At 45.7% G+C, this 27,771-nt stretch overlaps 2 protein-coding genes across 8 annotated transcripts in view; one reads left to right on the top strand and one right to left on the bottom strand.

Annotated features, from left to right (window-relative positions):
• Positions 1-19,346, top strand: part of SFI1 (SFI1 centrin binding protein) — a 52,846-nt gene extending 33,500 nt beyond the window's left edge. For 3 of the 4 annotated variants that reach the window (XM_067550046.1, XM_067550045.1, XM_067550049.1), the window contains 17 exons: positions 95-273; positions 526-601; positions 3,020-3,115; positions 3,566-3,642; positions 5,262-5,364; positions 6,076-6,172; positions 7,352-7,512; positions 7,988-8,062; positions 8,692-8,766; positions 9,164-9,340; positions 10,644-10,906; positions 11,603-11,698; positions 13,617-13,899; positions 14,641-14,779; positions 17,334-17,457; positions 18,534-18,645; positions 19,014-19,346. In XM_067550046.1, the coding sequence (XP_067406147.1) occupies positions 95-273; positions 526-601; positions 3,020-3,115; positions 3,566-3,642; positions 5,262-5,364; positions 6,076-6,172; positions 7,352-7,512; positions 7,988-8,062; positions 8,692-8,766; positions 9,164-9,340; positions 10,644-10,906; positions 11,603-11,698; positions 13,617-13,899; positions 14,641-14,779; positions 17,334-17,457; positions 18,534-18,645; positions 19,014-19,202 (2,322 nt within the window). In that variant the 3' untranslated portion in view covers positions 19,203-19,346. The remainder of the gene's footprint in view (positions 1-94; positions 274-525; positions 602-3,019; positions 3,116-3,565; positions 3,643-5,261; positions 5,365-6,075; positions 6,173-7,351; positions 7,513-7,987; positions 8,063-8,691; positions 8,767-9,163; positions 9,341-10,643; positions 10,907-11,602; positions 11,699-13,616; positions 13,900-14,640; positions 14,780-17,333; positions 17,458-18,533; positions 18,646-19,013) is intronic. The other variant, XM_067550048.1, reaches the window with a different exon arrangement.
• Positions 16,036-27,771, bottom strand: part of PISD (phosphatidylserine decarboxylase) — a 39,899-nt gene continuing 28,163 nt past the window's right edge. For all 4 annotated transcript variants that reach the window (XM_067550065.1, XM_067550063.1, XM_067550062.1 and 1 more), the window contains 5 exons: positions 27,465-27,701; positions 26,605-26,743; positions 24,749-24,895; positions 22,884-23,044; positions 16,036-22,510 (listed from right to left, as the gene is read on the bottom strand). In XM_067550065.1, the coding sequence (XP_067406166.1) occupies positions 22,286-22,510; positions 22,884-23,044; positions 24,749-24,895; positions 26,605-26,743; positions 27,465-27,701 (909 nt within the window). In that variant the 3' untranslated portion in view covers positions 16,036-22,285. The remainder of the gene's footprint in view (positions 22,511-22,883; positions 23,045-24,748; positions 24,896-26,604; positions 26,744-27,464; positions 27,702-27,771) is intronic.

The following is a 27,771-nucleotide window of genomic DNA, read 5'->3' as shown; positions in this document are numbered from 1 at the left end:
TTTCCTATGCCCATCACCTCCTCTGAGGAAGATTGCCCTACTGTTCATTATAGCCTACATCATCAGTTCACTAGTTTTCTCCTGTCTGTTGCAGGCCATACTTCACTTTGAGCAGCAGGTTTTGGTTCGTTTCTGGTGCTCCTGGCGCAGGAGAACAGTGATGTGTTTGGAGGAGCAAGAGAGCATGGCTCTTGCCCATGATCATTACTGCCACCTGCTGCTGCGGAAGACTTTCCATCTCTGGAAAAAGAACTTTCAGGAGATAAGAACAGAGTAAGAGGCATCTTGAAAAGGAGACTGATCCTGATTCAATCTCACAATTGGCCCCTTTCACAAAGGAGTTTGATTCACACCAACACTGATCCGTCACATGTGCTTTAGAAGCTGTTAGCACATCCTAAATGTTTACATATTTAATAAATGTACTTTCCCAGCATAATAGCAAATGTGGATTCAGGCCTGGTGTTAGAGAAGCACTGTAGGTCTGGGTCAGTAAGAGAACTGTCTGATCTGTTTTTCCTTTAGGAGGATCAAGGAGATGAAAGCTTTGAGGTTTCACTATTCTAAGTGCCTGCAGTGGTCTTGGAGCAAGTGGAGAAAGGTGAGAATCCCAGAGGCCTGAATCCTCCTCTATTATGTCTAGATTATCTGTGTTCATCATATAGCTGCTTAACAGATACAGTATCAAAGGCATTGTATGGTCATGATACTAGTTAATCTTGGACTACCCTAACCAAATGCTGTTCTCTTCAAGGAGGGGTAAAACACTGCAATATGGAAGGAGTAAGAGTAGTGTGGAAAGGTGAGAGGGAGTTCATTTGTCCTGTATTGCTCTCGTGCCCACAGAATGTTGCCTGGGGGTGGGGAGGGCAGGACTGTGACGCAGTGAGTTTACCTTGACAGTGTTCAGGGAGTGTTACATAAATGCGTGTGTGAAGGCTTCCCCCACCATTACACTTTCTGTGCTTCTCAGAGCATCACTTAAGTGAAGTGCTCAATTCCCGAGGGGAACTCCTGGGAAATACCACACAATGCTTTCTGTTCTCAGGAAAGTTTCAGTTAAATAATCCTTTTTAGAAAGACAGTTAAAGATTGTATCAATCTTTAACTCTGTGACGATTGGTACCTGCATGAAACATTATCCCCAGTTCATGGAACCTTCTGGCAGCCTTCTGCTTGTAACAGTCCCTCCCTGCTCTTGTGAATTGGATATTAGCAAAAAGCGTGTTTCAACCAGTCTGACTCCATAACGACTGTTACTCCTAGCTGACCCTTTACAGAAGCCTAGTGCTCTCATACTGCTACAACCATTCTAAGACAGTACACACTGCTGGCTGGGAGCTAGCAGCCCAGCTAGCATGCTCCAGGTACACTGAGTGGGAGAAGAGTCAGATCATCATCATCATGGCAAATCCCAAATGCTCGTGGTCCCCTTGTAAATTGAGTGTCACCTGACCAATCTCTGGCAAGGTGCTTAAGGTGGGCTGATTGCGTATTTAATTTATAAACCTCACTGGCAGTCATCTAGCAGCACCAAAACTTTTGGTGCCCACACTATGCTGCCCTTGTAGTGGTATTCCTTGGTGTACACACTTCAAAATTTCTTGCTCTTCCATTCCTATAATACATCCAAAGCAAGAAAGCCACTGAAACCAAACCAGTGCTAATGGAGGTGGTTGCTGGGTTCAGCTTCAAATATACTAGTTTCTAATTTTGTCCTGCTACTTGAGATGGAACAGCTGACACAGTGAGAATTGAAAATTTCAATCTCTTGTGTTCTTCAGCCTTCCTTGAGGCCCGTGTTTCACAAGAGGGGTTAGATGCTGTTTGGCAGATCAGCCTCAGGGGTGACTGCCATTTCCCAGGTGATAAAGATTTGATGATTTAGTGGCTAGAGAAGCAGTGTTGTCAGACCTGTGTTGCTGAGGATCATAGAGGGAGTGGAGTTTCGGTTGTACGGTTAATTGCATTTCCCATTAGAGCTTGTCTCCGGCTCCAAAGCAAGCCATAAGAAAATCAGAGATCTTTGTCCTGTTCATATGAGAGGAACAAAATCAGCACTGCATTTCCCTTCCCTTCTTTTGAACAATCTGATGTGGGGTCCCTTTTCCCTAAATTACCCATTATATTATTAAATAAATCCTGGCATCTGAGTATGCTGCAGCTCCATTGTTACTGCTAGCGACGTATATCTGGAAGTCATGGGGAGGGGGCTGGCCCTTTAATTGATTTGGGCTCTGCCCTACATATGCCTTGTTATCAGATCCCAGGTAATAGGTTTAATCTGGGTTTGGTGGTTGAGTGATGAGATCAGGCATCATGTGAGGATAGTCTGTTGCTTCCTATGAGAGAGAGCCTTCTCCATCAGAGGGAGGAAGATCAGAGACTAGGAAAGGCCAGGTGGAGGTTTCTCCAGAGAAGGCCAGAGTCTGGAGTGAGCCTGGCAGAGCTCGCCTGCTCAGAGGGATCTGAGAGTCATTTGGGGCCTGAAGCCCCAATACAAGTGTAACTGGGAGAGAGACCTGCAGGGAAGCTCTCTTGGGATTGAAATGGAATCGGGGTCAGAGAGGAGTAGGGGAAGGACTTTCCAAACCAGCCAGAGGGAAAGGCCTGGCTGAAGCAACCTGTGGTGACAGGTGGGAGCAGAAGCTGTAAGGGGAACAACAGCCTTGAGAAGAGCCTTGAGCACATAGCATGCAGCAGGATTTTGTAATGAGTAGCTGAGCCCAGCAAAGGGCTGAAGAAACCGGAGTAGGGGACAGAATGGTTCCAGTTTAAGGTGACATTGGAACTGTTTCAATAAACCAGCCCCCAAGAAGGAATGTTGTTTACCTTGCACAAGAACCTAGGGGGCAGTTTGAGAACCCCGAGGGGGAAACTGAGGTAGCAGTGGGGTCTGGTGCCAGTTCAGGTAAGACCCCGTTACACTGCTCTATAGGAGTGATGTTTCCCTGGCGGTTGGGAATTCTCTTCTCTTCTCTTCTCTTCTCTTCTCACAGTCTTTCTTTTTTGCTTGTAGTACATACGACATCGGTGTAAAAAGTGGAAGACATTGGTGCAAGCAGACATGCATTATCAGCACTCACTGCTCAGCAGGGTCTTGACTGCCTGGAAGGTAGGAGGATTATGTTTGCTTCATTGCTGAAGCTTGCTGTGTCTGCATCCCCCGCCCTGAGGAGGAAATGACAGATCTGCTTAAGTGTTTGACTTTAGGGCCCACAAAAAGAGCATGAGGCCTAATACTACTACCACTACTGAAGTCTCCCTTAAGCTTCAGTGGTGGAGCCCTGTGTTTCTGAAGTAGACAGGCCTGAGGTCTCTCCTGGCTTGTGTGGCTGTATATATAAGTGATATGTGGATAGCTGCTAGTCCCTCTGGATGGCAAACCCCATGTTGCTAATGTATAATAGCTATTATGAGTAAAAAGAGGAGTGCTAAAGTCTGGAGGCTGCAGCTTCTCCATCTGCTCCTGGATAACTGCTGTTGAGAGTTCCCCAGAGAACTCCTCACCATAGTGTTACTAACAACTGGGGAAAGTCTCACTTCAGCACTGCTTTCCTTTCAGAGTCACCAGCAAAACATACAGTGCATTCTACGCCAGGTCGCTGAAAAGGAGGAGGAGCATAACAGAGCACTGTTGCGGTAAGCTTGTCCCTCCCTGTACGATGCTAGAAAGAAATGGCTGCAGTGCAGTCAGCCTGCCCCAGGCCTTCTTGACTGGTACATTCACTAATCCCTGAGCATTTGACACTGAGAACTAACTCTCCCTTGCTTCACTGTTTTTCTGCATCTCAGCCAAACTAAAAGGAATGATGACAGTCTCATTGGGATTTACTGCTGGCTGTGACCCTTCTTGCAGATATGCAGGGTTCTGAGGCACCTCGATACCCCCTGTCTTTAGCCTGCAGAAGCCCTGTCTGTGCTTCCCGAGGGTCAGCTCCCCAACTCCATGGGCCTCACCAGCACTCTTTAGGCTCACCAGCCCCTCTGTCTCTCTACAGGCTAGTGATAGGCACACCCCAATCCTCGAGCCCTCCACTGGATACTCACGGTATTCAGATTCACTGCTTCCAACGAAACAGTACACCTCAGTTTGTCAGTTCCATCTCAGTGTAATGCTCATCCAAAATCCTTGCAGCGCTTCACAACCAGGTTGGCTGTGACCCTCCTCTCATGAGACACATGCTGTCAGCTCGTCTCCTAGGGACGGACCCAGTGTGCTTTTTTTTTTTTTTTTTGACCCCCCGCCCTCCCTAGATATACCAGTCCCATCCTTTCTTTATTCATAAACAGGACCCACTCCCCACTGTTTGTTTAATTTTGTAAAGTTCACCATTTTTTCTTTTGCTGTGGCTCAGTGTACAAATAGGCATAGAGTGTGAGGCATACAGTATAAATGACCAGACAGGGAGATGGGTGTCTGCTGCCTCCTTCCTGACAGCATCATCTCTGAGGGATATCACCTCCTGGTGACCTGCCTTAACTCCAAGACTTTAAGAACATACTTTTCAGTATACATACATAACTCCTGATATATTATCTGTACATACATTTTGCAATGATGATGACTAGAGGGCTTCTGGCTCTCAGCAGAGACTTCATGTGCCACCGTTTGGTGAACTATTTTGCATATATCCCAGTGGATCCCTGTAAAAACCTGTGCACTCTTTGTGCCCTCTGCCAGTTGGCATCAATAAATCCCTGGGTGACGCTGCCCATTATGCACCAGTGTCTTAAAGCATCTTTTATCCAGTTCCAAAGACTTCTCCTTGTGGCGGAACTATTCTTGTGATGCCTGCTGGGGCCATAACTCAGAACAAACGTAGGATCAGACCCCGACAGACATATTGGCTAGTAAACTATATCCTGCCCTTGCAGTGGATGGACTCTACTATGATTTTAAAGTGGCAGTGCTCTTGGAGCAGATATAGTTTGTCTTGTTTCTTACAGGTGGCAGGACAAAGAAGGGCATTGGTCACCCTGCATTAACTGCTGTCACTTTAGTGTTTTGTACCAAATGGGAGCTGTGTTTTCCTGTTGTTTTTTCAAGCCTGGCTGCAATAGCAGGCAAGATGTCAGGTACTTGCCTATGTTTAAGACCTAGAAACAAAGGTGGGTTTGTGGATACAGCAGGTTTTTTGGTTTCCTCTCCACAAATGGAAAGGTGCCAAATGATCAAGTCAACTTGCAAGAGGTGGGGAAAAGTATGTGGTAAAAATCACTCCTGATCTCTAGGTTTCTGTTTCCCACTTTGTCCTTAGACAGGTGTTGAGTATCTGGAGAGAAAATACTGTTGCCCTTGTGGGTGAAGCTAAGAAAGCTGCGCAGGCAGAACAGCACTACGGGAGATCAACTCTCTTAAAGGTGGGATCTGTGTAGAAAACTTGGGGGGCCATTTTAGCTACGAAGTAGAAGTAGTCCAAGTGGGAGTCACTTTAGGGAATAGCACAGTAGTGCTTAGTGTGGGGATCAGAGGCGTAGCCAGCACTGATTTTTTTGGCAGGGCCTGTGGTTGATACTGGTGGGCACAAGCCTCGTGTCCCACATGAAACAGAGGCTGATAACGTGGGATGAATTGCTTGAAATCTGATTGGATGGGCCTGCTGTCAAAGTCCACTCATGCCCACCTGTAGCTATGGCACTGGTGGGGAAGCTTACAGCTTCCCATAGGAGCCACTACAAAAATGGATGTGGGAGCTGGGCAGGTCACAGGCTGGGACTCAGAATGATCTCAGCAGCAGTCTCTGCCAAGCACTGGTTGTGGGGGAGTCCACAGCTTTTTGCAATCCCATTCCCTAGAAGGGAATAGCATGGCAGCTTTGGCTGTGGTGAGGAAGACCCCTTCAAGAAATGCATAGGGGATACAGGTTGAATGACTGCCCTTGGGAACCCTGCTCTGGGGACACAGAATTTCCATTAGTGGATGGTTTTCGCATACCTACTGCAGTTGACTTATGTGCTGGGGTGACAGGGTGTATTTGTGTTACTGGTGATGTGTGGGGTGTTTGACTTCCATTCTAACCTCCAAAGGGTACTAGTATTAGTTTGTATCTTGTCTCTGCCCTCACTCCCTAGGTGCTACTCCAGTGGAGGGGCACTACCTGTCTGCGAGTGTATTGCCGTCAGCAGGAGGTAGCAGCTCTGAAGGAGGCCAGGAGGTGTTTGGATATGGGTGAGCTTTGGGGATGAGGAATGTAAAGCTCTCTCCAAAGGACCTGGTCACTGTGTTAGAGCAGCGTGTGGCTTTGTGGGATGAATTCGGACACTAATTGTTGGTGTGTGAATCTGAGAAGCACATATCTCTGTATGGCAACCATGCATTTGCTCTGCATAGATTAGATAAACTAGCACTGCCATGAGGACTGTGTGGTAGTGACATTGTTCTGCAGGGTTTCATGCAATATAATGGGTGTTTGTGGGTTGACTAGCTATGAACAGAGCCTTCCTAGGATAGAAGGGATGGTCTACTGGAGAGGGCAGTGGCCCAGGATTCAAGCAATCTGTTATAGGCTTCTTGTGTGACCTTGGGCCAGTCACTAAATCTATCTGTGTCTCAGTTCCTCATCTATAAAATAGAGCTAATGTGCAGTGAGAATAAAATAGTGCAGTGAGGAGGCTATACAGATACCAGTACTTTTCAGGCAAAGCTTGATTAAAAGTAACTAGTATTAATAGTGCTTTCCATCCAAGACTCTCAAAACACTCCATACATTTGTGACTTAATGTCACAGCCCCCTCTACAGATGGGTTTCCAGGTGAGGAAACTGAGGCCCAGAGGGGGCAGGATGCTTCTCCAAGGTCACAAATAAAGTTTTGGCAGAGCTGGAAAGACATCACAGCAATCCTTTTGTTTTCAAAACTCCTGATTCCCTATCCCAGGGGTTGGCACCCTTAACAAAGGGCCATGCCCAATCTTCCTCCTGCCCTTCTCCCAGTGCCGGTGGCCGGGGCAGGTCTTCAGCCCCCATTCCAGTGGCAGTGTCGGGGGCGGGGGGTGGGTCTGCAGCTGCGTTTTGGCGGCTGTGTCCATGGCGGGGACAGTCTGTGGCCCCTGTTCCAGTGGTTGTGTCGGCAGCGAGCACTGAGCAGTGTGGCTCTGGCCAGGGCGTTGCGTGCCACTCAAAGTCAGTGCGCGTGCCACTTTTGTCACGTGTGCCACAGGTTGCTGACCCCTGCCCTATCCTATGCCTTAACCACAAGGCCATCCTTCCAGGTGAAATACTGTTGTAGGCACTGAGAAATATCGTCAAACAAACCAGGAGTCTAAGGAGCTGGTTTCTTGAGTGCTCCTGACTGAGATAGAAAGGGGCATCCTGCTGGTCCCTTGATTCACGTGTTCTTCTCTTAACAGTGCGTTTGCGGACCATGTTTCTTCACTGGAAGGAATTCACCACGAGGTCCTTGGTGCTGAGAGTCCAGGTAGACACTGCAGCCCAGCACCACAAGAGGCAACTGCTGCGAGAGTGCCTGGCAAAGTGGAAGCAGTATCATCTGCAGTGCATGCAGAAGATGGTAAGAAGGAGCAAGAACCATGGGATGTGAAAGCTCCAATCTGAGGAAGAAAGCCCTCTCCACAGCAGATGCCCCTCCAGAGGGGCAGTTTTACAGACAGAGTTCATTTTTGCAATCTAAGCTGGAGAGCAATATGGGAGCATTGTGCAATACGGAGGAGTTGGCATGTCTGTCACATCACCTGTCACAGCATAAAGCCCTCAGAAGGGGGTAGAGAGCATTTTCAATTGGGAGAGGAAGATTGGGAAGGGCTGTAATTGCCCAGTGTGGGCTGTTGGTGAGGGACATCCTTGCTGGGTTCAGGCATGTTTGCTGAAGGATGGATTGTGGAGTGCTGTCACACTGATATCTGGGTATCATTAATGCTAATGGAAGGTGACTAGGGGTGGGTCCCTATTCTGCTCTCCTGCCAGCTGGCTCGGATAAGTGGTGTGTGTGTCTGTCAGTATGATTTATTGTGCTGATTCCCTGGCAGCTCCTGCAGAGACGGGGAGACCAGCTGATGGCTCAGAGACTCTGCTCTACCTATTTTTCCTGCTGGAAGAGACAGGTGAGGAACTAGCCTCCTGAGACAGGCACTGAGCCTCCTGCTGGTCCTGTCCAATTTTCTCCTTCAGACTCCATCTGCTACAGTGAAATCCAGAGATATGGGGGGGAGTAAGGAAGTTTGTGTCTAAATATCATCTGGGCTGGTGGCTACATTAGCACAAGGTACGCCCATCCCCTGTGGCCTTTGGGTAACCCTCTCAGCCTAAAGAAAAGGGATGGAGTTCAGTAAAATTCCCATTCTCCATTTGCATTGAGTGTCTGTCAGGCTGCAGTGCGCCAGGGTGGGCAGTGTTCAAAGAAAAAGCTACCCCAATCAATGCTATTCAGCAGCTCTTTCTTGTGGCCAGTGGAAATATCCCGTGGTGATGGAAGGCAGCTCTACAGACTGAAGAGTTCATCCTTTTACTTTCAGAACCGGAAAGTTAATGCCTTTCAGCCCCTCCATAGGACAGGGCCCTTCCTTGAGCCTGTGTGCAGTGTCTTTGACCCTTAGGAAGGAGCTGAAGGCACAGGGGCTGACACATTCTCCCACTGCTATCTCCGTCACCTCGGTAAATCACATCACTTCTTCTGCTGGTCTGTAGCACATAAATCCCTAATCAGGTTCTGTGTGATTTGTTTTGCTAACAGCTGACACAGAAGCAGTGGGAACAGCAGGAGACAGTGCGGGCGCTGTGGCATTGGTCACTCTCATTGCAGGGGAAGGTAAGGAGTGCACATCATGCACTTTGGGACCTACAGTGTGGGTGCATGTGGGTTCAGCTCCACTGGATAGGTGAGCCAGGGAGCACCTTCTCCTCTTGGTTTCATCTTCAGAGCTCCCTGTGCTGCTCTGAGGAGCTGGGCATCTTTGGTCCCTGGCTCTCCCCTCTGATAAAAAGCATTTGCCTGAGACTCCTCTATCTAACTCCAGCTGATTTCTTCACCCCATCTCCCACCTCTTTAGAACAGAAACTAGTCATGGTACATTTCTGTATGTTACTGTCCTGTGGAAGGGCTTGTGGTCTGCAGGAGTTTGTGGTGCACAAGCCTCTCTCCTCTGAGAGGCAGTTACTCTTGTAGCAGTGCTCTTGCAGCTTGCTGCTGCTTCTCTTTTCTGCAGGTGTTTGACGCCTGGCTGGGGTTTGCCCTGGAGCGGCAGCGAAAGAAAGGTCGCATTGAAAAAGCTGTAGAATTTTACCGTGCTACCCTGTTGAAGGAGGGTGTGACCCAGATCCTGAAGTACATGGCTGGCATGAAACAATTTCGGGGGCAGCTTCGAACCCAGCACCAACTGAAGGTAAAGGAGACTCACATCATTGCTCTGTCCTGGGCACTGCAATTGCCCTGAAACAAGGTGGGATTTCAGGTTCTATGTTCATTGCTTCCCTGATCTAGAGGTACCACTGTGTCCTCATCTCCCAGCAGAACTCATTGTCCATTTGCTTAGCTGGGAATGTAGCACTTCAGACTGGTGCTGCCAACTGGGAACCTTTCTTAGAGGCCACTTTGAAAATGACCAGCACTTGCCCAGTAGTTACCCACAGGGCACAGCTAGGTGAAAGCTCTGCCTGACTGTCAGGATCACGGTGCTCTGGGAGGCTGCATTAGTGTAAAGCATTTAGGATACCTGGGAAGATGCAGCATCAAATTCAGTTCTAGTTTGTTCTTCACTACATTCCTTCCAGTGTGGTGGTTGTGCTACAGCTGCACAAAGGGAGTCTGGAAGTGCCACTGAGCCCTGCAGTTGTGTCTGTGTTAACTGGGAGCAGAACAGCCCCAGGCAGCTGAAATCCCCATTGTCTTAGAAAATCATTTTAAAAACAAAAATCCCTGGAAATGATAGGAAAAAGTTGGTACTAACTTAAAACATTTGTGGCTGCAGGAACCATAGTACCTGCTGTTGGTGCCTGCAGCTGCTTTGGGAATGAAGCCTAGCATATGGGAGGGTTCCCTGCTCCTGTCCCTGGCCAGGCGTCTCTGTCTGCTCCTGGTTTTCAAAATAGAGGGGGGTCATACTCCTCCTTGCTAATGTGTGGCCTGTTTCGCTGGTCTTGGTGCCACAGAAGTGATTGATAATTGTTTATACTGGAGCACAATAGGACAAAACCATGATTCCAGCAGCAAGAGCTCAGACTCTAAGGCCAGAAGGGATCATCGTGATCATCTAGTCTAACCTCCTGCACATTGCAGGCCAGGCCACAGACCTTCACCTACCCACTCTGATAATAGACTCATAACCTCTGGCTGAGTTACTGAAGTCCTCAAATCATTATTTAAAGATTTCAAGTTTCAGAGAATCCACCATTTACACTAGTTTAAACCAGCAAGTGACCCATCCCCCATATTGCAGAGGAAGACAAAACCCCCCCCTCAGGGTCTCTGCCAATCTGACCCAGGGGAAAATTCCTTACTGACCCCGAATATGGTGATCAGTTAGACCCTGAGCTTGTGGGCAAGACCCAGAAGCCAGACACCATCCGTCATCCATAGCTACTTCCTAAGTCCATCCCTTCCTTGGAGAACCCTCCTTCCCGGGTGGCATGGTGCTGCTTCCCCGCCTCTCGTCCATCAAACAATTTGCTGTTCTTTGTGCTTGGCAGGCAGCCTACAGCCTTCAGCAGACAGTGTATCGTTGTGCCATGTTCTGGAAACGAAAGGCTCTCTGCAGGAACCGAGACAAGCCTTGCTCCCCTGTACCTTCTCTGAAGAAGAGGGTGACATTTAAGGTGCCCATGCCTGATGCCAGCCCTGGGGCAGGAGGAGATGCAGCAGAGGCAATGACTCTGTGCTTTGTGCCACAGCCGGTGAAGAGTGATGATTTGCAGTTCCTCCTTGCTGCTGGGGATTCTGTTCTTAGTGAGCTGTGAGTGTGAAGTTGCAGCATGTCCTGCGTTACCCCCATATTGCATTTCTGAGGTTCATTTCTTTAATCCCAAGCTTCCACAGTGGTTGCTGTGAATTTTCATGCAGCTTCCCCGTCCTTCCTGGTGCTGCACTGTATGTCAATGCTGAATTATATTAGAACTGCTGCATAATGGATACAGCTGTCCATGAATAATGGAAGGACTCATAACTGCACACTTCCTTGGCAGCCCATTACTAGCCCAGCTTAATGCCTCCCAGTGGAACTTCCTCACTGTATGGTAATGGATTACTGGAGTCCTGGTGGTCTCTGAGTGGGAGATGACCCAGGAATGCCTGCAAGGTGGGGCAGGGATAGAAATATTACCACCATGAAACTCATCTGACCACAGTGACCCAGAGCTGCCACTAAACCACACATTCTTCAGTGCTATTGCACTCCACCCACAAAGAGCCGGCTCTGATGAAAGCATGGACGGTAGTGCTAGGTCTTAGCTGTGCTGAAATCGGTCAGTTCTCTCCCTTGCTTTATGGGAAAAGAGAATTGGGGGCTTTCTGAAAGCTGTTTCCTATAAACCTCTTGCAACCTTGCTGTTGATCGCATGCTGAGTGCATTTTGCATTGAGGGGGGATGGGATTTTGTAAAGCTGCCTCAGTCAAGGATCTTAGCAGTTGCCCTTTTTGTTGGTTTTTCCAGAAATGCAGTCCGCCAGGCAAGATTACAGCCACGTAGACCTGACTTCATGCTGCAGTCTCTGGAGAGAGAGGGCTTGTTGGGGATCCCTTTCAGTGGGTAAGAACACTCCATCTTTAAAAGTAGGGAGAAGAATATAATCTGAGTGGTGATTGCAGTGACCCTCATGCTGTGCTTCTGCCACACTAACTGCATGTACCATGTTGTTGTGAGCTGTGTAGTTTATTAAGTTGTGCTGAGATTTTGCTTTGCATACACATCTCTTCTGTGCAATATGAAAGGCAGCACAGTGATGTGAAAAGCTTCACATCTCTTATAAAATGGAAAAGAATAATGTAGCAGAGGAGTTAACCTACCATCTGCTAAGCGCTTAGTTTCACCAATACATACATTTGAGGGGAAGACTGAACTTATGTAATTCATCTAAAACACAGTCTGCCCCAAAAAAGAGGTGAAAGTTCAACTCTGCAGAGTCTGCAAAAAGACTTTGGAGCTGTATGTGTGCGGTGCCTCCATGATTTCCAGAAGATGGTTTTTCTAACTGCTAGCCCTGAAAGCTTAACCTGGGATCTGAGTGTCACGCTGGGTACTTTCAGGCTCATGGATCCTAAACCCTCCCTCATTTGCCCGAGACACCGGACAATCTGAATGGAACTGAATTTTTGCCTTGCCGTTGGAACTTGATCAGTGATGTCGTTAATTATGTCTGAGCTCGTGTAGAATCCTGCTTGGCTGAATTTGCTCTATGGGGCTGAGAGAAGTAAGAAGTATTTCTTAATAAATAAAGAAACCAGAGCTGACCCTGACTCCCCTCAGGGGGCAGAGCTGCTGAGCAAGGAGCTACCATTTCTGCAGTCACTCTGACTGTGATTTACAGTGCTACGCTGCCTGTCAGTGCTAGTTCTAGCTATGCTATCAGTTCTCTCTGAAATGAATGGGTTGAAGCTGCACCTGCTGTAGAAGCAAAAGTTTCAGCAGGAAAACTTTATTGAAACTTTAGTAGGCTCTTTTCCAAGCTCTCTTTTGAAACTCCACTTTTATAGCTAGTAGTACAGCTTCAGAGAGAGGGAAGATGCTGCAGTTCAAAGAGGTCTGTCTCTCTTCTCTATCCATTCGCTGTCATGTCTAAACCTGGATCAGGTACCCACTGCTAGGACCAAAATGATGTAGAAATATATTCCTGAATATGAACACCTTTTTTAAAGATGCTGTCAACAGGTTCAGGTTCAAATGCTCCAGGAGGGGGAGATTCAGGTACTAACTCTATCTAATGGTTTTTTTATCTTTAATGATTGTGTGTGGTTCTTCCAGGCTTGCTGCCTATTAAAGAAGTTAACATGGGATCCTAACCAGGTTGCCATTGCCCCTTTGCAGTGGTGCTTTTCATAGTGGGAGCAGCACTTCTAATGAACTTGTGCCACAGATTGAAGGTAATGCTGCTAAGCAATCCATATAGCAGAGGTGGCCACCCTGTGGCTCTTTTACAATTAAAGTGTGGCTCAGAGTCCTCAACACCCCCGCATTCTCCACCTAGCAGACTAGGGTGGGGAGTTTGGGGTTTCAGCCCCATGGCGGGGTGGTGAGGTTAGGGGCTTCTGCCCTATGGGAGGCACCTGCTAGGGCTCAGGATTTCTGTCCCACAGGGCACACCTGCTGAGTCTTCAGCAGTGGAGGGAGGGTGGTGTCTCAGGGCTTCAGCAGATGTGCCTCACGGGGCAGTAGCCCTGAGCTCTGGCAGGCACGCCTGGCAGAGCAGAAGTCCTAAGGCCCAGTAGCACACCCCGGCTCTCAAACTTCTGAAGATTTGTTGTATGCAGCTTAGAGAGTCAGTAAGTTTGGACACCCTGGCATATAGTGTTTTTCAGGGGCTTACGGGGCTGTCTAACTCTTTACAATGGACTAGCCTACTCTAGTGTGAATGGTCATAATTATGTGTTCCCTTTCTGGTTATTCTGGATTGAATATAAAGGAGAATATGGGGCTGGCTGGAAAGTAACAAACCCTTCTCCCTTTCCAGATTGGAGGGATCAGAGGTGCCTTTGCCACAAACAGCTGTGAACAAACATCCTGCTCAGGCTGGGGCCTTACTTGCCTCAACTCAGACAGAGCAAAGCAGTTGTAATAAGTTGTTCCAGCTGGACAGTACTAATTACTCTTCATGCCCTCTTACTGTGCCTATCCCTCTACCCTGTGTACCATCTTGGACACATGGCACATGTCCTCCCGCTCGGACAAGTCCAAAGCCAGTGCTGTTGCCTCCCTCGTCCTTCATTCCACGTTTGAGATGTGAATCAGAAATGGTGAGTTTCACGTGGCAGAATACTGAGCAACTGGAGCTGGCTGATGCACAGAGCTTGCTGCTTTACTATCCAACTTTCTTCCAGGACTCCCCACCTCCTTGGCTGAGCAGGCCTGTGCCTCTCCTAGCACCTGGTTCTGCCTTTTTAATAGATCAAGTTAGATAGGCTCCAAATGCACATCAATCCTTTCTCCTCCATTTGCCAGGCACTACAGTGATGATTTGAAGCAACAATTCATTTTTTGGCTAGTGCATGCATGTGGTATTGCACTAGAATTCATATCTTTCCATTACTAGGTACTGAAATCTGAGAGTGCTGCTTTATTGAAGGGTTCAGAGTAGCTACAGCCAGATGAAATCTAGTTGAAACTGACTAAACTCAGCAGCAGGTTTCTTTAGCAAACAGAGGGAGGTGGGGAAGGGGGAATGGGATTCTGCAAACATTTGATCAGCATTTAGATTCCTCTGTTCCATTGCAAAAGGGAGTTGTTGTTTACCCTTCTAGAAGGGATGGGAAAGCTCTGACCTCATGAAATATCATGTAAAGAGCGAGGGTGACTGCAGGCACCTGTGGACACCCAAGTGAGTGCAGTGGTCCCCCTCAGTGGAAGGGGGGTTTAGTATCTTGGGCCATGTACAAGAGTCCTATTTTAAAGCCCTGTGAGGATTCTGGTAAGCAAGGCCAATCTGAGAGGTGATATGGCTGTATTTGTATCACCTTATTGTACTCCTGCCCTTGTAGGATGAAAATCAGTTCTTGAAGGGTCACCTGCAAACTTTTCTCCAAGACTCTCAACAGACCACTGTTGAGGAGGAGTGGAAGCAACCAAACTTGCAGGCTGAAGATGTCACAGGAAAAGAGAGCAGGTCCAAAACTGCAGGTATGTTCTCAGCTCTAAACTACAGCAGCCATCCCCAAGCCACTGACCTGGCAGCACCGAAAGCCTCCCCTAATATGTGCAAGATTGGACTGGGGAAAAGGCAAAGCTGCCTGCTCATTGAACTAGTGTGTGGGAGCTGACTGTGTGTTGGAGGCACCCTGTCTCTGCTTTGGGGAGGAAGGAGTTGGTCTTTTAGTTTTTTGAAGGAAAGATACAAGTGTGCAATTTTCTATGCACAGAGTGTTCAGAGAATTAATTAGGAGACAGGTTCTCCAGAAGTGAAAGGTGGGAACCTCTTGGGCCCAGCATGGCCAGAGAGAGCAAGAGCAGAACCTATTTGAATGCTGGGGAGTTCATATGGCATAACCCAAATACATACTTCTCCCTACCTCATAGAAAGGTAGAACTTGCTACAGAAGATGTCACATAACATGAGGAACAGTTTCACTGATGCAAAACACAGTTTTTGCGGAGTATTGCTCACCATCCAAAGCATTAAGAACACTCAGAAGGCTCCAAAAAGAGTAAGGCTAGGGAGGAAAGGTCAAGCATGCAGCTGAACCCAAGGCTTTGGGTATAAGGAAAGAGAGAGCCAAATGGAGGGAGAGGGAGGGTCAGGGGAGCAAGTGTCACATTACAGTGCTCATCACAGCAGTGTTTTGATTGCATACCAAATTAGTGAACACTACCAGGCAGGTAGTATCCGAACACAGCAGCCTGCAGTTCAAAGTGGCTGTCTGCACTACAGGCAGGGCCTACCTTTAATTTTGAGGCATGAGATGCAGGTTCTAAGTGTTCCATAGGATTGGGATGAGGTGCTTCCTTTTACTGTAAATTGTGCAATGTGTATCTGCTGCTTGTCTTTCCTGGTCCAAAGCATGTTAAATTATTAACAGATCAGAACTCAAACACAGATCCTTAGTGCTACTAAGCCATATATTGAAGGGCCCAACAACTCCTCATGTGTGTGCAAACTGAATTTGGAGTGAGTCAGATTATCAGTAACTAGCATAGGTTCTGCAGGTACTAGATGTTGGAAATCTTGGCCCATGCTCTTGAGAGTCATGTTTCAGTTGCAGATGAAGAACCGTTGTACTTTTAGCATGGGAAGAGAGGCTGGAGAAGGTGGGGAGTGTCAATTTTGATTGAATAAATAGGCCCAAAGAGTCACAGTTGTTTACTTAACCCTGTCAGTGTTCAACACTGAACAGTCAAACAAGGCTCAGCATTTCAAATAGAGAGATCTCAGCCAAACACACCATTAAAAACCTTTTATTAAAGATGCAGAAAAATGCAAAACAGTTAAAGCATTTGAAATGTATGTAAAAATATTAATCCTTTAATTTTAACAATGTCCCTTGTTCTCTTTCCCTTTGGCTGTAGAGTGTTTTTATAAGGACTCCACCCACCCCTATTTTTGATAGTAATAACTTGTCCTTTAGGGGAGAATAGAGAAAATCAGTTGAGAAGGGCAGGAGCTACAGTTAGTTTTAAATTCTGATCCTGTTTCCTTGAAACACACAACGGGAGAGAAGACTAGCAAAGATAGAAAACACAGCTTCTGTCTCTGATGCTGACTGTGACCTGCAGCCTCACTGCTGGAGAAACACAGGCTCAGCATGTGGCAAACTTGTACCAGCATCAGGCTGTTTAGGGCTTTGCTTTTAGCTGCCCCTCTGGTAACAGGCTCATGGCACTGCTGCAAAAGAGGCAGCCTTGACAGGCTGAGCAAGACTTTCAGTAGACAGAGGGCAAAAGAAAACAGAAGAAATAAGGTGGGGAAGGAAAATGATACATGAGAAAATGGATGAAAGCAGGAACCAGTTTTACACCTCAGGTGGTATGGGGGATTTAGCCAAAGCTCGTGGCGATGTCGTCTGTGTTCCTCTCTCTGACTGGTCAGGACAATGAAGGCCCCATGGTGTCCTGATGGATCCTGAGGTCCCAGGAAATGAGGGGGGTGGAAGCCATAATATGAAGCTTGCTCCCTTCAGTTAACCCATCTCCCAGTTTGATCTTTCCCCTGCAGTTTTTTGTTCTTTTTTTTTTTTTTTTTAAAAAGGACCCCAAAAGTCAAGTAATGGGCAAACTAGCCCATGTTCTCCTTGTTCTGCTCACCCCTTAGGCCTAATTTCCAACACACCAGTTTTGGTCTGTTTGACTTCCAGTTCCACACTTCTTATTTACCAGACATGATCTCAACACAGTCCTTGAGTTATAGCAGAAGGCCTTTTAGATTAATTCAGTCTGTCTTAATTTTTGCTGAGTCAGAAGCAATTTATGCAATAGGCTGAGTTGAACTTTCATTGCCTTTTCTCACCAGCAGTTATTGTTAGAGGTGATTGGATCACTTTGTAAACCTTTCCACAGTTAGGCTCACAAGTGGGGTAGGCCTGTCAGGCCTCAGTTATTACAACAGAAGCAGCATATCACAAAGTAGCAATGAGAGGCAAGTTTTTGCCTATGAGCCTGTCTGTTTCCCAGAGAGGAAGAGGCAGGATATAGGCAGTACTTCAGCAGCAGCATAAGGTGTGTGCTTTATGTTTGGTTTCAGTTGAAAGTGAGAGGAGGCGAGGCTATTCCACAGAGGGAACAGAGCTGCAGAAACAACTGGAAGCAGAGCTCCAACACATTGGACAGCAAATGCAGCATTACCATGACAGCAAGCAGGAGCTCAAGTAGGTAGTGAAGTCCCTTTTAGCCAGTCTCACTTAGTGCTCTTAGTCCAGTGCTGCATTTCATTCAGTACTGCTCTGAAAAGTGACACCACCTTACTCAGCAGATGTGTCCTTGGCCTGTTCATTCACATCTGTTGACCTAAGAGAGTAAGGGTTGTAGGTTTTTTGTTAACTCCTGTTAGACCTGCAGTGTCAATACAGCTTGAAGGGAATTACTTTTTTGTGCATCCTTGGCAATTGTTTACTGTTACCCAGTGGCAAACCACTGAAGGAAGCATGGCCATACAGCAGTCACTAAGGGTATAATCTGAAGTCAGTGCAGTTGAACTAGTATAAATGAGTCGGAATTTAGTCTTTAGACTCTTTACAGTGAGTCTGAATTTCTGAGGAAAGACCCCATCTTAGCTCTCAGCTCCCAGCCTGATTTTGTATAATCAACAGTTAGAACGACATTTGTTAGTAGTTAATCAGACACAGACCTATAACCCTACAATCCCACTTAGTCACATTTCAGAGTGGAACAGGACTTTAAGGGGGAACCCACTGCTAGGGAAGGAAGAAGCAGTAAAGGAACACCCAACCTTTCCTGTTTTTCTCCAGGGGACCTTTTCTCACCATTTTCCTGCTAACATCCAGAGCCCAAAGACTGGAAAATGGCTCCTTTAGATGGCAATGGTGAGGCTAGTTTTTTTTTCCCTACAGGGGGTCTGATGTCTACTTTTTAGAATAGTGTAGAAAGTTATTTTAAACTAGCTCTTACCACCTGTCTTCCATCAACTGTGCTGCAGCTTGGGTTTCATCTCAATGCCTATACCTGGCAGCCAGGCACTCATGTTAGGTGTTGCATGTTTGCATTTACTGTGCCTTTTAGCAGTAATTTCCTTTTATAAAATAATCTGCAGAAACCAGTGACACAGAACTTCCCATCAATGTTTGCATCTAATGCTGGCAATGATTGTCCTGGGCATCTACAACTATTGATGAAAACCAGTTAAATGCACAATGTGCCTTCTCTGCCCCACCCTAGCTTGCTGTGAACCTATTCAGAATAGGAACTATTTAACCTGTTCCTTCAGATCATGCCGGCGGCAGGCAAGCATTCTGCACAAGTGGCTAGAAATGAGTATGGTGGCCACAGGGGCAGTGGAGCAAGATGTTGTGCAGCAAGTTCAAGAAGAGCTGGATCAGGTATGTGGATAAGTAGTAGTGTGAAAGCCAGTTCCACAAGGTTACTGAGTAAAAATTATAACATAAGATACTACAAAGAGAAATGGGCCCTGCCCTGAATAGATTTAGTCTAATTTGGATGATCATGAAACAAAGACTGAAGGCACAAGGAGGCAATTGGGGGAGATTAGTAACAGCAGGGTAGGTAAGAGGGGAAACTGTTCCAAGCAAGGAGCCAGTGAGAAATAAGGCACAAAGAGTAGAAGTAGCTGCCAAAGCGGATAATGAACAAAGTCTATTTAAACTATTCATGTTTTTCTGATACTTGCTGTTCAACCAACCAGCAGTCAGAACTCTTACAGACCCAACTTGCTAATGGTGCCTAACAGTTTTCTCTTGTAGTTGGAGGTGCAGATCAACTCTCTCACAAAAGTGCTGCTAGAAGGAAGGCATTGTCTGCAGAGCTACATCACCCGTGTGCAGGACATTCGCACTGCTTTGGATATGTAACAAGTCTAAAACCTTTGAACATTTATTCAAGCTCAGTGGTAAGATGGGCTGGCTGTTTCTATCTTTGATTATGTGCTTCTGATGTCATAAAGGACATAGACCTAATGTGTGAAGGGAAGTAAGCTAAACCACTACCAGTTAAATGTATATTTCCTCTTGCTGCATCCATGGGGGAGATTTTCCTTTTCTGTTTTATAAAGTAATACTGGAGATGTTGCCTCATTTATTTATCATAGTTGTTACAAGAAACAGGATCCGCTGCTGTGCAGCTCAAAGCTGCCCTCATCCTCCCTAGATACTCTTGGGCTCTATGAATACTTAGCTATTTAAACTCTCCTGCTAATTAAGAAACTAAGCAATGCTGATAACTTATTTTTAAATGTTTGCAATTAAATGAATGTTCATATGTCATACACTGATATACAAAAAATAGTGTTCCAGTTGAAAAATTAAATGGATTCTCCATACAGGAGAAACTCTAGTATTCTCCAGGAACACTGCTTCCACTTCCTGTGACCAGTGGCTAACCAGTCAACTTTCCACAGTGCAAAGACTATCGCAAAAAGAGCTGATCTGGTGCAGAAGGATCTGTCTGACAGAGTCATGTTAAAATGAACAGTAGCAACTTCTCTCATCCACTGTTAGGCTAACTGTGGTGCTCAGATACTGTGAACGCTGCTGCTGCTGAGAAGCTTAAAGTTGCTTTGGCCACACTCAACACAGTAGGCCTCAGTAGGGGTGGAGGCAGAGATTCATTCTTCCTTCCTCTGACCTAGTGCAACAGAGTTCTGTTCACATAGGCTCTAGCACCTGAAGGATAAGGGTAATTAGTCATAGCTTTAACCCTTAGGGCTGATTATGTCTGTCTTCATCTGCTTCATAGCAACAAGAACATTATGATGCATGAATACAGGAGCTTTGAACTCCTAGCACTAAGGGGTTGGATAAGGTAGGGGGCTGCTAAGAGCCATTTTAAGCTGCTGCAGCCCCCATTTAACATGAGGAAATGCTGACTCTTGGAGCCAAAGGATTAGTTCTCTCCTACACTAACCTAGAGAGGGCCCAAATAGTCAAGATCATACAATGATCCTTTGGCAGTCTATATTACCAGACATTGAGCATGTCTTTTCTCCCCTACTAACAGGTTAAGTGTACAGGGCTTGGCTACCTGCACACACATACTTCCACAAGATCCTGTGTTTTCTCCAGCACATGCAGGGGGACGCAGACTTTCCTTTATAGGATCAAAGGCATCCAGTGCTGAGCCTGATTTTTAATTTATTCCAAAAGTTTGCTTCAGAAGATCCCCTTTGAATTGCAGGCAGATGGTTAAAGCAAACACCAGTTTCCCTTGATGGATGGTCATGCACAAGATTGAAGCTGGGAGAAGATTATATGATGTTTCAGGAAGATGAGTGGGTCAGGTTTGATAAGAAGCTAGTCCATTCCCTCACAGCCTGGGTGTCCTGTTCACTTATAGGCAATAGGCTTCCTTGGCTCAAAATAGAATTTATTTAGTAAGAACAAGCAATACATTGCAGTAGAAGTGAGTTGCTTTCAACCCTTTTGGCACCAGTTGCTGTTAATCCCATTATTGGTAATGAGAAGCTTAAAACTCCTATTCTTAGTGTCATGTTCCATACACTAATGAAGGGGGTTGTTACCATTTCCATTCTAACCCTTTGGGCATGAATTTACAGAGACTGATGTTCTTCACAGCAGAGCACTCAGGCCCAGCTTCTCTATACCAGCTATGAGTGCAAAAGAAAAAGTTTTAACTTACCCCCCCCAAAAAAGCCAAACAAATATTTGCAAGTCCACTGAAGGATAGAAAAGCAAGTTAGTGCACATAGGGAGCAACCTTGGATTGCCCCAAAAGGTCCATAATGGTTTTTAATACACAGTCAGTGCCCAAGGCACTTCACTCCGTGCACTAAAAAATAGGCCCTGATGTATTTCAAATTGTTTTGTAAATGGAGAAATTCCCCCACCAAGAACTCAATGACAGATCCTGAAGGTTATGACACAACACAATAAGCAGCAGCACACGTACAGCAGAAGAGGACAACACACTTTAGCTGCATCTGCACTGCAATGCAGAAAGGGGAGTTCTATCTTGATGGAAACTCCCCATACAGTGGGAAGGGTGCAGACTCCTTAACCACCTCTTATTGTTTTATGTCACAAGCTTAATCCCTCAATAGTTTTTGGGTGACTGAAGAGACCAACTACCCTTCATACAAACAAAAAATTCTTAAGGCCTGGAATGGCAAAAAACAAAACTATGGATTGGGTGAAGACTATGCAACCGTAACAGCTACAAGCTAAAAAAATACACTTTTTTCAAAAAGATAACTTCAACCACATGGAATGTAGACACAGTGTTTTCAGGTTTAAAATACAGTGCAAAGTCCAATTATAAAGGGACAATGTCAGGTTAAAAAGGTTTTAAAAATTAGTTTCCATACCTGTTACAGTATGTTATTGAACAGAATTTGAGGCTAATTTACTTGCTTCATCACTGATGCCATTTGTTTACATAGTGCATTTCACCTAGGTTGGGCAATGAAAGTCGATTAGGCAATTTCACTTCTTGGCTCCCATGCTTTCACACAACACTGTGGTGTTTGCATTAGACACTTCTGGGGAGTGTTTTGGAAAATTTAAACATCATGGAAACCCCTCTCTGCAAGTTTGAAAACCAGATTTTACAGAACTGGAATCTTAGGGCTAGGTCAACCTATCAATGTCCCTTTAAATATAGCTAATTTCTCTGCCTTCACCCCTCCCCAGGGCAGCTCCAGATTGTAGGCAAGCCCAATGGGACCTACAGGCTCTGTATGAATGTAACTAGTTTGCAACATGTTGAAGGGGAGAGTGTGAAAGACTGTAGGCACAGGGTGGGATAGAAACCACCCTGGTCAACATTCTTAAAGGCATCTGTACCTGATATGTACATGGATCATCTGATTATTTTACTGCTCTCAGCATGGGTATGGGATGTAGGGCAAATACTCCTACCCCAGTTTTACACAGCAATGTTGTCAAATATTTTCCTCACCCAGGTCCTGCTGAGTGATATTTTCCATTTAGTGAAACATTTTTCTTGTATGGCTGAGTCCCTTTGGGGTATAAAATCCTCTTGTAGTTTCTATAGGGATCCCAGGGCCTCTCCAAAGCGGATTTTCTGTCCAGGTTTGAGGTGGAAATTGAAGTCCTTGGGTGCCTCGAAGATTAGAACGATAGTCGAGCCCAGGTTAAACTCCCCTAAATGTTCTCCTTTCCTCATAGGGATGCCCTCCTTGTTATTGTTGGTTATGAAACTGAAGTCATTGTAAGAGCCTTTGGAGTAACATGGGCTGTTAGTATGCAAATCCTGCACAGACAGGAGAGAAAGGAATGTGATTTGTAGATTTTAGTATACTCCCTATGCCTGGGCCATAGTTTCAAAGCAGTAACAAGCAACCAAGATAGAGTTAAATACAAGGTGGAAGAAGAAAAGATCTGTACAGCAGACATCTCTCTTCACATCCTGAGCCTAGACTATACTAGTCTAATCAACAGTACTGCCAATAGTCATACTTAGTAGTAAACTAAAGTTAAAACTCAGAAGATTTCTATCAATTATGAGGAAATCAAAAAATTAACCAGCTATGCCTTCTTTCCTCACATTAGTTATACAGTACCACTGACTCACTAACAGAGTGAGACGTCGAAGGCAGGATGCAGATTGGTAGAGTCCTACTCACCCGGTCGAAGTAGATGCGGATGGAGCCAACATTTGTGGCTCCTACCGCTGTTAGGGAGAAAAAGCCATGTTTCCAATCACCAGTAAGTACAACCCGCTCATTATGGCAGAAGAGTTCCTTGATCCAGCGAGCAACCCCAGGATTCACAGACATCAGGGAGCCTGTAGTAAATGGGAAGAGCAAGATGAAGTATTCTTTGTTCTTTCAGCATTATTCTGATAGATTTAAGGCACAATAATTTAGAGACCAACAAAGAAGGGCCAGATTAAAGCTCACTTCTAAGAAGTGAGACAAATACTAAGTATTACCAAGAATATGAAGATCAGAAGATGCACAGAGGTGCTATTGCACTGTGAACATGTAAAGCCGTGGGCTGGGCAGTAGCAAAAAAAAAAACTGTGCCTACAATGCAGCAGGGAGTATGCTTTGCAGCCCAGGCTTCCAGCTGCACAGTAGATACACTAAGTGGGGAGCAGATAACACTTGAGCTTTCTTTAGCTTCTAGGCCTGTTCAATCATCCAGCAAGCCTGAGGTCCTGCTGCCTCCCCTAGAAACAACAGAAGTTGAATGAAGGGAAAATATTTATGCCAGATACTAAGGCAGATTAACACCCCTCGACAAATGGTGTATCAACCTAGTTTAATTTTTGCCCTGGGATCAGACCACAGTATTTCACCCTAATGTCATCTCTCAGAGTTCACAGTTTTACTATTACATGCCCTGAAAACATTGCTACCACCAAACAGGCAAAGAGGAGGAACCCAGCTACCTAATGAATTCAAAACAGAACAAGCCTCTTTCTGAGCCTGCATTACGAAGTGCTCCACAGGGGCTGACTAAGATCTGACTACACACAACAGCTCAAAGTCTAAGGACCCAGATAAAAGTCTTTACATCTAAGGGATTAGTCTCATTGGACTTCCTCCCTGCCTTGCCAAAGCTACAGAAAGAAAACCCCCACCCCAGCCAACCCCACCAGTCTCTCAAATGCCCTTTGCAATGTGTGAAGTGGTTCTGTAGTACTGCAGATCTGAGTCACAGAGCTGGCCAGATGTAAACTTGAAGGATTAATAAATGGATCTAGGATCCAGAAAGAAAATGAATTGCAATGAGAACCAAGGTTTTCACCCTGTCACACAATACAGGAGAGCACACACTGCATTAGACTGTTTCATTACAGCCTGTACCCTTATTCACATTGCTCTATTACAATGATTTCCTGGCAGTATTTCCCTAAGAAACCCCTGGCTTAAAGGGTTTACTCAGCCACAAACCTTAGCTTCAGGCTGAAGCTTGGCAGATCAACTTTCTTGCCAGGTCTTGTCTCTCTCTCACACATAGCATCTGAAACCAAGTCCAACTCCTCTCTTTGTTCCTAGGTAATTAAAAAAATGAATTTCCATCTGCTGGACTAAGGACCATAACTGTCTGCAAAGGAGAAGGCAACTCCATAATCCCAATTCAAATCAAGTGACTGTGCTTAGTTTCAACCTCTGAGTCTTATGAGGTACAGGGTTATCCACAACAATCAGATGCACCTCTAGGGCATCCTCTCCCTTACTAGCAACAGGGCAGTTCACTGTGGTGGGTAGGGAATGCCCTTTCTCCCTCAAAATGCTGACGGGCATTTTCCAACTCTTAATTAATGTTGAAGATTACCGAAATGGCCATTGTTTGAGTTAAATTGGCAGGCTACTAAGCCCTGAAATTTGTTAGCACAGTATTCAGGATTTTTGGGAAGCATGATCCTCAATGTGTTATGACAAACTGCTGCCCTCTGATTCTCTACACATGACAACTCTCAGTGACCCCCTTGCTTACACCTGCTCTGTTTCTCCTTCCTATTTATGGAAGTAGAATCTACCTGGGAAATGGCGTCTGTGTGACACTCTCCAGTCAGTGGGCGAGTGGAAGCAGTGATAGTCCCCAGGAGCCAGGTAGATGACACAGTGATAGAGCTCATTCCCCTCCTTGGTGACTAGCTGATTCTGAAATGAATTGCAGGATGAGGCTGCAGGGGAACAACAGAAGAGAAAAGAGGTTAAAAGAACAAAGAAAAAAATCTGTGAGAATGTATTATGTGACAAGTCTCCAACATGAAATGTGCTAATATGGTCCTCAGAAAACCAGTGTTAACAGCAGAGCACTGAATACAGCCCACACAGCGATTCTGGGAGCATTCACTGGCATGGATGAATCAGCAATCTGATTGGCTACAGAATTCCAAACATACCACCACCCTCAGTGAACACACTGGTTGGGCCATGCAGATCCCTTTCAGGGCACAGGGTAAGGAAATGACTCAGCCTTAGAATTAACTCCTTGAAGTGTCTTCAGTGTTGAGGATACCTTCTGCCACTATAAACCAGACATTTTCTTACCTGTGTTAACAACCCTTAGATTATTAAAACAGGAAGAATTACAGAAATCCGAATTACTTCTCACTATTGATGTTGCTTTTCCACTTCTCTCAGCTTGGACAGTGAAATCAGATGTGTCAATGTTCAGATTGTAAATGCTGCAGGAGAAGGCTTCTGGCAAATTTTGTAAATTAGTTTTTACAAAAAAATTCTACATTTTACACCAAGCTCAGTTGACAGGGTTCCTTAACCCCTAAGATTTACTGTAAACTGGTGGCTAATGCATGGATCATTGAGGGGGATACAGGGCATGCAGTGAGAGGGATTTGCCTTGTGAATTCTTCCTTTGCCTGCTCCCTACTACTCTGGGGACAATTCAAGCTGACTGCACATCTCCTTTCAGAAGGCCCATTTGTTGTGGCTACAGGAATCTTTGAAAGGTAGTGCTTCAAGGCCAAGAACCCAGCCTTTTAAAAAGCTTGTGTCCCTTTAACACAGAGCTAGATTTTAAATATCTTCGAAGTCCAGGCCCTGAAGAATCCAATGAATTTTAAAGTGCCCCAGCTTCCCCAGACAAAGCAACAGGGGCTTGAGGTGGAGTCTCAAAGAATGTGTCTCAAAGATAGCGCTGAACTATTGGGGTACTGGACAGAATTTGTGGTATGGTCCCATCTTACAAAATGTTTTAGTTGCATTTGCATACACATCACAAAAACAATCCTGTAGCTTTCAAAAGGGCTTCTTTCTATGGCATGCTGCCCATAGACAGGTTTAACAAAATATCTTGCCCCCAGAACTTTGGGCCTTAAAGTCAGAGTTCTATCTCCACGGAACAGGCACAGCAAAGGCAATGACAGCAGAAGCTTCCTCACAATGCCCCAGCCCTGACCTGAAGGAAGCCTCCCTAAGCATAAGAGCAGAGATCAGTCTCTATGTAGTGGTGCCGCCTGCATAAATTGGGTCTAATCAAGTAATTTCTACAGCGTCAGTCTTTGCTAGCCAAACATCCAGGCATGTTTCAGCTTCACAGCAGGAGCAGCCTAATTATGGTCACAGACCTTAAAGTTAGCCATAATCTACCCAATGCAACCATGCATTTGAGCAAACTGAAAATGTAAAATGTGCAGAAAAGGGCTAAATCAGAGGCTGAGTCTGCAAGAGAGGGATGGGTTACTAAAGAGATAGAGGAAACCAACATGGAACATTACATCAGATACATGTTATTCCTCAGTTTGAGCCACAATGAAGCAGAGTTGCCTATGTTACTGGCAACGACAGCAGATAGCTATGATTCACCCCCTCCCTGAAATTACAGGGAACAGTGAAATGACAGAGAGAAACAGACTAGGAGGCAGCTTACTTTGGCTAAACTGCAGGTCTTCTGTGCTGGTGAGCGGCCCCAGGAATGACTCCAGCGAGTAGGTGACACCCTTCACCTGCTCCACTTCACAGTTTTTCACTTGTCCAAAGTTCAGAATCTTTCCATCTGAGGGACTGATCTACAGGGAGCAAGAAGAGGTTAGCCATCAGAAATATAAGCCCACTGATCATTTCAACCCCCACATTCCACATCTCTTCTTCCCCTTTATATAATCTCTCGCCTCCCACATGGATAAGCCTCGCCTCTCCTTCCATCAGGCCTTTGATATTTTCATAGACAAGAAAGGCAAATAGGAAGGCCCATAGGTGAGATTCAGAAAGACTATCATCTGTTCAAAGTGAATGCCAATGCTGTGACCACTAAAGGGACTTACAGGTTTCTCTTTCAATGAGAGCGCCTTGTTGCCTGATTTTAGGAGATGAATATTGTTTATATAATATAGGTTACAGGCTCACCAATTAATCTGATCAGAAGATAATAGAAAAACTATAGAATCTAACTTAAAGCTTGACTCAAACTAATTTAAGAGCTAAGAATTAAGAACTAACAGCCTGGAACCAGTCAGATTGGATTTATCCACCCCAACCAAGTAGTTCAGTTAGGGCCATGATCTGTCGCCATACTGACAAGATAGATAGGGGTGGAACCAAGAGCAGCAACCTACACAGAAAAGGGGTGAGTACAGACCCACAACTCCACTCAGGCCAGCCCAATATTCTGAGTTTTGGCCTACAGACATAGCACACATTCCAAGGTGAAGTATCGGGACATTGCACATCAATGTGTAGCTCCACTGGAGAAAAATAAACATTGCAAACCCCTCATTCCCTCCTCCTCACCACACTATGATAGCAGCAGACTGGCCGGGACTGGGGTTTCAGCTTCCTGCGGAAGAACTCGCTGAGGTTTCTATAGTGATGAAGATCTTCAACAGCTGCCTCCTTCATGTTCACTCCAAATGTCCAGATGTATAGACTGTAGACAGGCTTCCGGAGCCAGGTGGGCAGCTCGACCTGGTTCAAACGACCCCAGGCTCGTGAGAGCAATCGTGTTGGTACCGATTTGTACAGAGAAACCTAAAGAGAAAGGAATTACACCATGCTATTTATGTTCTTTCCATTGCTCTCAGTAATTCTTCCCTTCCCC

The sequence above is a fragment of the Emydura macquarii genome, unplaced genomic scaffold (genome assembly GCF_026122565.2).
Source record: "Emydura macquarii macquarii isolate MOO-44397 ecotype Brisbane River unplaced genomic scaffold, CSIRO-AGI_Emac_v2 contig_1254, whole genome shotgun sequence".
NCBI lineage: Eukaryota > Metazoa > Chordata > Testudines > Chelidae > Emydura > Emydura macquarii.
Note: the sequence above shows the minus strand (reverse complement) of the source record. Positions and strands in the feature narration are given on the sequence as shown.